General features: G+C 36.3%; 1 protein-coding gene across 1 annotated transcript; it reads right to left on the reverse strand.

Annotated features, from left to right (window-relative positions):
* Positions 1-1,079: 1,079 nt before the first annotated feature.
* On the reverse strand, positions 1,080-3,927 carry LOC110929248 (glutelin type-D 1). Its single transcript, XM_022172387.2, has 3 exons — positions 3,697-3,927; positions 2,140-2,863; positions 1,080-2,047 (listed from the first exon to the last, which is right to left on the reverse strand). Exons 1-3 carry the CDS (start codon positions 3,893-3,895, stop codon positions 1,894-1,896), a joined length of 1,077 nt encoding a protein of 358 aa, XP_022028079.1. The 5' UTR covers positions 3,896-3,927; the 3' UTR covers positions 1,080-1,893.
* Between the last annotated feature and the right edge of the window lie 6,219 nt (positions 3,928-10,146).

Here is a 10,146-nt window from a genome sequence, read left to right on the forward strand (position 1 = left end):
AAATTACATATAAAATGATCGAATTGTCTTTCTCGTTAACAGAAAAAATGGATGAAGTTAACCCAATGAACTAAAATGGGAACGATGAAACCTTTTTAGACTCACATGCGAAAAATGAAATCTTTAAACTAAACTGCCAAAATAGGTCAAACCATAGGAACTAAAATGACATTTAACTCTTTTTAAAACCATTAAATCAGTTAACATGTTAACTCATATAGGTCATGTTAGGGTTGTCTTGTCTAATTTAAGGTGTCGTAACTTAAACATGTATTTATTATATTTTCATATCTTGTTTTGGCTCTATTTTGGTATATATTAGCACCACATTAATGACTTGTTTTAGCAAGTGAAGTTAAAAAAAGAAAAAAGCCAAAGGGTGTGGGGGTATTGGTTGGATTATCAATCGACATGTCGGACCATTAATGGATTGCTACACCACCGTCATGTCTCATTCATGGTTTGCATGGAATAAACAATGACAACCATGGGCCTCCTTTCCTTTTTTAATATTGAGTAAATTGCCAAATCGTCCCTGAGGTTTGGGCATGTTTACCAATTTCAACCGAAACACCTTTTTTGTACTATATTGCCCTTCACTTTTAGGATTTTTTTGTCATTTTCATCTAAACGTCTAACTTTTTTCCAAAATCATCCTTGAGATTTGAGATTTTTTTTTTATTTTCATCCCAATATTTAACAGAAAAAATAAAGCAAATTAGATTTTTCGATGAAAATGGTAAAAAATCTCAAAAGTGAAGGACTATTTTGTATAAAAAAGTTGTCTTCGATGAAACTAACAAACATACCCAAACCTCATGGACGATTTTGGCAATTTACTCTTTAATATTTCATTTTTCTTTTCACAAAAATAAAATAAAATAAATTAAATTAAAATAAGAGAATAGTGGTTAGAGTCATAACCACGCTTTTAGGGTAGTGGTTGTTGGATGATGGATTAGAAGTGAGTGAGATGGCGTTGATGTGGAGGTAATGATAACCATGAGAATCATAACCACCCTATCACACCCCTTTCAATAAAATATATTATTGCCAAACAAACTCATTTTATCGTGAGACACAAACACCTACGAACTAAATAATTTTTGGAAATTCAACATACTTGACAAAAGCACTAGGAGTAATATCACATATAGTAGGTTTTATTTCAATTGTTTACAAACAAGTCCCCTAGACATAGAAGTCATGCATGCACCAACACTTATTGAGCGTGTACTAAGTCTGGACGGTATGGGGACCGTCCAGCGTCGTCCTCAAGCCGTCGCCGCCCCCTCTCCATGCCGACCCCCCCCCCCCCCCGTCTTCATCCGTCGCGTCGTCTCCGTCGGAATTCCGACGTCCAGGACAGAGCAAAACAAGTGGGCCCCTATTCTTTGTTTGTTTGTTTGTGAATAAGATTTGTACATTATGCATGGATACTTGTACATAGTGGGATGGGGTAGGACCATCCTCCCATACCCTCTAGTTTAGTGGGATGGACCATCTTTGGGAGGACTATGACGTGGCGCCTACATGGCGGATCATCCTCCCTTGGAGGACCATCACCATACCTCTAGCCTAACAGTATAAAATACAAATATTATACTTTCTCTGTCCCGTTAAAAGTGTCCTATTTTGAATTTTCAAAGTCTTTATTTATAAACTTTGACCTTAAATAATTTTGTTTGTGTTTGATAATACTTGATGAAAGTTATATGATTTAAGTGTGTTTTACAAGTGTTTTTATAGGGTTAATTTTCATCAAGTTTTATATAACACAAAAATATATAATTAAAGTCAAAGTTTATAAATAAAGACTTTGAAAATTCAAAATATAACACTTTTAGTGGGACGGAGGTAGTAATGGTTTTTATTGTCGGTTGTTCTTGCCCCTTATGTACTTGGAGGGACAATTATGATGCTTTCTGAATTCTTCGACTTGAAGAGTTGTTCGGTTTCTGGATTAACATTTAAAGCCACCTGTAAAACCACCGGAGACAAAGCGTTCCATACTGATGTATTTCCAGCTAGTTGTGCAAAAACAGGTCTGCCAGATAAGTAAAATTATATATATTAGACATTTAGACAAATAAAACTCAATTTATTAGTCAAATATTCCTTTTTTTATATATGACTCACTTTGAAGAAGTTAACACAGCGAAAAGTTCTATTCCACAATCATCTGCAATACCCGAAGAAGCAAAGAACTGAGGAACAATGAACAAGTCACCTTCTTCAAGTTTGCTCTCCAATGCAGGCTTTCCTTCACTACCCACAACCTTAATCCGACCACTTCCCTTACTGACATAAGATATCTCCACCGATCCATCAGCTACATAACTTGGTGCAAGCATAGCATTGCCCTCCAACTTCACAAACTTTGCACTTAGACCAACCTCACTAAGCATTGGCAACTTCTTTTCTAACAAGAAATTGACATAACCACCCCCTTTCACAACAACTGCACCCGAGGGATCTTCAATGTTGGCATATAACTTTTCTTTGGTGTCTTTACTTGGTTGTGGAAATCTGATTCCATGATCAAGTTTAACAAGCAATGCACCTTGTTGACTGTTTACAATATTTTCTGATTCCTTTTTGTCCAGACCAAAGATTTTACTAACAAAATCGGTTTGAAATCCAGCAAGAAGTCCTTGAACTCCAGTCGCTACAAACAAATTGAACTGGCTAGGGACTTGGGCTTTGATGGTGTCACCCAATGCTAGAATGACTGCATCGGTCTCGCCACCATTAAACCACCATGAAAAAACTCCCAATGGAACTGGAACTGCATCCCCTTTTTTGATCAACAAAACCTTTTCTTCGGGACAATTGGGTGTCACCAACCCAACCGTAACGGTACCTATATGTCCATGTTGAATGACTCACATTCTTTGTTGTAATATTTATACCGTTGTGTTATCTATGTCTACATAATTTGATATGAATTCATGGGTAGAGTAAGCAAGGGGTTGATAATTATGAAAAGAATATAGAGATAAATTTTGTTTTGATTTATACGTTTGGTATTTAAATAGTTTGGTTTATCTTTTCAGTTAAGCATAGTTCTATCAGGGTGTGATATGTTAGCATTAAAAAAGATGGTTTGGATAATCATATTTGTAACGAATCAAGTTTAATATATTGTACCAATTTTGTTGTTATTCATTCATATATTCGGATCGTGCGATTCAACTTATACCATAATAGAATCGCAGATCCTGACAAGCATGTTCCAAAAAAAAAAAAAACAGATAATAATTAAGGTTAGGACCTCCTTGTATGTTTAATGTTTTAACAGAATGCTACACCACCCCTTTGCCTGATCCACCATAGTTTGTATGGATTAAATCATGACAATTATGATCCTCCTTTCCATTTTTTCAAGAAATCTTCCCTTTTTCTTTAGACAAAGATAAAATAAATAAGAGGATAGTGGTTTGGGTCAAGACCACACCTCTTAAGGTAGTGTTTTTGAATGGTGAATTAGAGGTGGGTGAAATGACACTGACGTCGAGTGTAATGGTGGTCATGAAGGTCATAAGCACACCCTATAGCCTACAATTAGTGTTATTTTGAGTATATTATCTTCTATAATTTTGCATTACATATCCTACTAAAATTCAGGTTTGTTGGAGATAGCATCACAAATCACGATATTCTTATTCATGTGTGCCTGGCATTAAGTAAAAGTACCTTCAAGAACGAAGCAAATTTTGTTAGAATCCATATAGTGAGGAATAACAAAGGCAAGAGGGTGGAGAAGAAGTTTTCCCGCACCGAGTTTTAACTCACTTAATAATGGTATTTTTGAATTTGACCATACGTAATATCCACCAGTATCGCCCTCAAATACCGTTTGATCTGCCTTCTCCACAACCATTTTTGTCTCCATCTTATAACCAAAAGGAAATGTAGAGAGAGAGAGAGTATGTGTTTGGATGATTTAAAAGGCGAACTGGTTTGCTATTTATAGAACTATAGTGAGTATTACTTATACCAAACATCATCATGAAATTAATTTTTCTGCTTTGAATTCGTTAAAATAGTTACGTAACCTTTTATGATTAGAATTCTATATGAATCAGAAGGTTTCCATGTACAATTCAGCTCAAAACCTTATGCTACGTTATTAACACGAGACATACATATTTACAGGTAAATATATATAAATAATAAAATTTCATAAATTGTTAAAGATCAACCATGAAAATACCAATCATTGGCCACCACTCTTCAATCGTCTATTTTCTAAATACGAACAATGTTAATAAAAGATTAGTAATTAGCTAACAATTTTTTTAAAAGTACTATTCTAAATATTTGATTGGATTTATAATAGTACTTTCACTAGTATATTATGATTTCTATGTTTATGTGTGACGTTGTGTGGCGTTATAACTTAGAATCTAAATGTGATTTTGAATAACGAGACAAGTGTATTACAATAAAGACAAGGTGGATACGTCCTTGGTATTTCCTATATATAAGTGCCCTTATGTATCACTTATCGTCGCATTCATCAAATCACTTGAAAATTCTACGTTATGATAAGACAAGTACAAGTGAAACAAAGTGCAATGTACAATTTTTGATAACACAAATTTATGGGTTTTATACATAATGTCAATCACAATACACTTTTGTCACAAAGTTTTACAACCAGACATGATGTGTTGCAATACTAAACTTTTTTTCCATATATTGGCTATAAATATCTATTTTCATTCATCAACTCATGTAGTTTAACCAATGTATTGCAATATCAAACTTTTTCCATATAATTGGCCACAAAACCTATGTCATTCACCAACATTATTGCTGGTCGTTTATTTTCACATATGTTTCAGCTATCAACATTTCAAGCATGCTACATATAGGAACGTACTCGGATCTTAGATTATTTTTAAATTTAAAAACAATTACTTGTACCCCTTTCTGTTTGTAAAACAATGTAAGAAATATGATGAAACTTTAATACCATGTGTTGTAAACAGTTTGCAACGTGACTCCCCGGTGTTTCCGCCACAAAGTCTACGTGGTCGGGGTGTTACTTATTGATATCAGAGAGCTATGGTTATAGGGACTTAGGTTATTAGATTTCTTTTGGCCTAGACTATAACCTTCCTAGGGACCTAGACATGAGTTATCTTATGATCTCAATTGTTTGTCTTCGATATCCTAATCTTCATCCCCATCCTTATCCTCATCCTTGCCATTGTTACTCTATAAGTTACAAATCATCTACCCTTTGATGATTTATCTTAAATTCGTAGTTTTTATTCCTCAAATTATTTTCAAAATCTCGTCAAAGTTTTGGGTTTTAATAATGTAAAAATGTGCAATCTGGAAGGGTGTATGTTTGTACCATGAGTTTTCTTTATAAGGCTAGAGTGTTCGTACAAATTCAAATAATCAGACCAGTCACTTTTATCAGGGAATTCTTGAGGTGAGTGTCCACTTATAGGCTAAAGCATGTCTTACCAAAACATTATGAAACCCCATTTACTTTGATTAGTCAAACTTTTCAAAACATTACGACCCTTGTGTCGTTATTTCACCATGTTACTTTCGGTGATATGTTTTAATTTAAACCTCCAGTACGAATTATATATCACCTTGCAACTCTTTGTATCTCTATTGTGTTCTCAAGTTATCTCCTATGTTTACTCTCCTCTCATGTCTACAACATTTTTACCGTTTGGACGAAAATTTTAAAATATATTCCTTTATAATTAACTATTTACATATTTTTCTCTATTCAAATAATTCAATTAAAATATTTTTTCTTAAAATAAAAAGTGATGATTTTTAAAGAATGAATGACTAATAAATCACATAAACCATTAACTTGGTTTGTATTTTTCTCATCCAAAATTTTAAGAAAACTCATCATTTCTTTTTCCAAAACAAATTTGCAACCATGTTTTTCCTAAATTTTGAAAACAAGACTTTTGAATCATACAATTTAAATTATTAACTTCATTACCTTATTCTATTTAATTCTTCCTATACCCCGTAGATCTCACTAAGTTTTCCTTGTATCTATACTCTTCCCTTAAGATGCCTCCTCGACGCAACAATACTCAAATGTCTTAATATAACAACCCTAGAAATTTTTCTGACACCCTAATATATTTTAAAGTACCCTAATAGGTCCTAAAATACACCCCATACGCTAAAACGAACCCCGAATACCTAAATTTTATCAAAAATCAAATAAAATAAACGAATATATGGCCTCGCGGCCCGCGACGGAAAAGGCACAAGGCCTACGCGGGGCGCGAAAGCCTTGTTACGCAGCCTCACATTGAGCCGACACGTGGCAGCTTTGTGTCAAGTCTAGGTTGATGACCGGACCACCCTACACCCTAGGCCCCTACGTCGCGGCCCGCGAAGGCTAAAGCCTTGGGGCGTCGCGGGGCGCGATAGACCTGTCGACCAGAACTATAAATAGGGGCAGTTGGCTTTCAGTTTCCGACGCTCACACACACTTCTTCCTCTCTCAAATTTCTTATAGTAGGCACTATACTCGGGTATAATATCCCCCTAAATAACGAAGTTCTGCACCGTTGTAAGTATCATAACCCCTGGATACGTATTAGATACGCTGCCCGATTGATCTAGGGTTCCGTAACGGCTGTCGTGGTTCTACCCGACGTAGTCGTTGGAATGCCGTCTCGGGGTGGGTATTACTAATGTTAAAATGGGTTATTATACTAACACGTGTGCATTTGTGTAAATTATATATAATTCCTAGGAAATCCTCACAGAAAACCTAAGACAGCAATGTGAGTAATCTCCTTTTTGTAAACAGTTTTTACAAATCCTTAAATGTTTTCAATCCAATTTAGCAGTGATTGAGTCTTTTTAATTCTACAATTACTGCCGGTATGTTGGGGTTTTCTATACAAAATGTGAGACACGTTACCATTGGACAAAGAGTTAGCCAATATGTAATATGACCCACAGTCAGGATTGACGGTACTGAATGAGTAAATTGGTAGATGTAAACATTGTAATCGCTCTCAATACTGTTTAAAGTAATAAAACTTTTCTTGATTGAACTGGGATTCACTTACCAGTATTTCCCACTGACAAAATGTTTTTAAACGCGTTTCAGGTAACACAATGTGAAAGCCAATTAGAAGCCAGCTGGACAGCACTAAAGGCTTGGAAAAGTGGCTATAAAAGTTACCTAAATAAAAGAAGGTGTTTTATTTCAATAAAATATGACTTATTCCTATAAACTTGTTTGTAACGAAAACTTGGGTTTTATCCCAATATATTTATTTATATAAAATGATGTGTTTTAGTCTGATAAAATATTTCCTAACTACGGTCCTGATGTAATTTCCACTGCCAAATTAATAAACACCGATACCACCAACTCTGTTGTTCGCGTCCGCCCGTTCCCGTGACAGATAGGGGGCGGGGGTTGCGACAGAAGGTGGTATTAGAGCTAAGCCACTGTTTCAGCCACAAAAGTGTTCTGCTGACAAGAAATTATTATTTAAAGTGCTCGGAAATAAATTACGAAAATACATGCATAATTGTATTTTATTGTTATGTGTTATTTGACTATTTGTTAGTTTACAGTATGAGCGACCAAGGACCATCCGAAGCATATCGTCAGTTGTCTGGTTCGCCTAGAAGCGAAGGTGCCTCTTCACAGCCTGCCCTCTCAGGGTATTCTACTGATACTGAAGAAGGAATATTCGTGTTTAAGGCTCAGTCTGAAGAGCCATTCCCTCAGAAAAAGAGAGGATGGTTCAGTAGGGGAGCACATGAGCGTAGGAAGCGAATGAAAACGTTACAAGAGCAAAGAGCCCTAGCAGCAGCCAAAAGAGAGACAGATGCCCATGCCCAGGACATGATTAATAGGGGTTTAGCTAATTTCCATATCTTAGCAACAACTACAGCCGACCCTAACCTGGAGCAACTGATAGCTCCCCAACCACAACCACCAATTCCCAACCAACCAATGGAAATAGAAAACCCAGAAAATCAAGTTGAAATGCATGATTTCAACCCAGAGGAGGAGATACCTAGGGTACCAGCACCCAATCCCTTAGATCCAAATTACGACCCGTGGTGAGACGACAATAGGGACTATGTGCAACGTTACCCGATTCCAGAAGACATGCCCATGACGAATCTAGGAGCATACCCAGGTTTGGACCTTCTAGATCCCTACTACGATAGTGATCAGTACATTAGGGAAATCTTGGAGAATCCTTACCCATACCCGTACCAGGAACCCGCACCCCAGATTCCAAACCCAGTCCTAGAACCTGCACCCCCAATGAGTGCAGAAAACGTAAAAGAACTCAGGACATTTGGTGAGGAAATCTTAGAGAGTAGCGAGAGGATGAGACAGGTGGGAGAGGGACTAGTCTGGAAGTACGACGAGCGCAATATGGATTTCTGGATGAATCCATATCCATGAAAGTAATGGTGGAGATGATAGTGATAATAATATAATATAATAATATATAATATGTGTGTTTGAAAAAAAAACTACGGATGCCTACTACTATTAGTGTAATTTTTATTTCAGTTGGTATTGTAATTTTAATTTCCAGTGTTGGCTTGTAGTAGATGCATATATATATATATATATATATATATATATATATATATATATATAAAGAGTATGTCGCAATGATCGACGTTTTTGATCAATCTGCGTGTTGTGTGTTTGGTTATATTAAAAATTATCTTGTGATATTAATACATGGTAAATGTTTAAAATTCAGATGGACAACGAAGTGAACCAGGAAAACCAGAATGATAATATCCAGAACGACAATAACCCGATTAATGAGAATCCAAACAATAATAACAATGGAAACCAAGTGGATAATACTGCCATCCAACACATAGTGGCACAAGGAATCATAGATGCAATGCCATTTATTATTCAAAATATTAAGGAAGCTGATAATAAAAGTAAACATAGTAGTAAGCGACCAACTGAACCGGAACACAGCGTGAACAATGGACCTTTACTTCAAGTGTCCATTCCCAAAAGAAGAAGAACCATGCCTTATGGTTGTTCTTATAAAGAGTTCTAGGCCTGCAAACCAATAGAATTCTCGGACAATGAAGGACGCATTGCAACTCTACGCTGGATAGAAAAGACTGAGGCTGTTTTAAAAATAAGCAAATGTGCGGAAGAGGATAAAATAATGTTTGCTTCCAATCTATTCAAGAACTCAGCCTTAGAATGGTGGAACACTATCCTCCAGTCTAGAGGAACTGATAGGGTTTACAACATGGAATGGGAGGAATTTAAGAACATGGTAGAAAGGAAATTCTGCCCTCCCAATGAAAAGGAATAGATAGCAAATAAATTCCTGAACCTTAGAATGACTGGAGTGGATAGTAAGGGATACACTACATTATTCTTTGAATGTGCTAGAATAGTGCCAACCCTTGCATCACCTGAACCAGTATTAATCTCCCGTTATATCTGGGGATTAATCGGGGGGATTAGACATGTAGTCAAGGCAGCTAGACCTCAAACCATAGAAGAAGCTGTAGAACTAGCAAACACCTTGACAGATGAGTTAGTGCAGACCCTAGAAGAAGACCAGAGAAGGAATCTAGCTCAGAGGCTTACCCAAGAATTCCATTCTGGAAATACCAATCGTGCGAAAAATGTAGGTTCTACCTCTGCATCTTATTGCAAGTATTGCAAATGGAAGCATTCTGGAAGATGCTCCATATACTGCAATTTTTGCAAAATATCTAGACACAAGGAAGAAGACTGCAGGAAGAACCTCAACAACAGGATATGCTACAAGTCTACAACTGTGGAGAACTGTAGGTCCCTGTTTCGGGATCGATTCCGTGATTTTCATGATTATGTTCATAGATGGAAGAGATAAGAGATGATAAACAAACAAACTTTGTATTAATCCGGTAGTAAAACATTACAAGTCGGCCCGATTACATGATAACCGAACTAATACCAAAGAAGTATACATCCGGGGAGAAACCAAGTGGTGATTTCTCCCGGTGAGGTCTCAAACCTCCTATCACTCTCTTGCACACACTTGTGCTCTCACTCTTGTGTTGCAAATGACAAAGTGTTGGTATTTATACCAAACACAGGTTGTATGGTCGAAGGATCAAACTGAC

This window comes from Helianthus annuus, chromosome 3, assembly GCF_002127325.2.
Source record: "Helianthus annuus cultivar XRQ/B chromosome 3, HanXRQr2.0-SUNRISE, whole genome shotgun sequence".
Taxonomy (NCBI): domain Eukaryota; kingdom Viridiplantae; phylum Streptophyta; class Magnoliopsida; order Asterales; family Asteraceae; genus Helianthus; species Helianthus annuus.

Excerpts from the sequence above, each read along its gene's own strand:
- LOC110929248 (XM_022172387.2), bottom strand. The coding sequence starts at position 3,895 with ATGGAGACAAAAATGGTTGTGGAGAAGGCAGATCAAACGGTATTTGAG. Across the intron at positions 2,864-3,696 it reads AATTTGCTTCGTTCTTGAAG|GTACCGTTACGGTTGGGTTG; the intron begins GTACTTTTACTT and ends ATGGACATATAG. Across the intron at positions 2,048-2,139 it reads GCTGTGTTAACTTCTTCAAA|ACCTGTTTTTGCACAACTAG; the intron begins GTGAGTCATATA and ends CTTATCTGGCAG.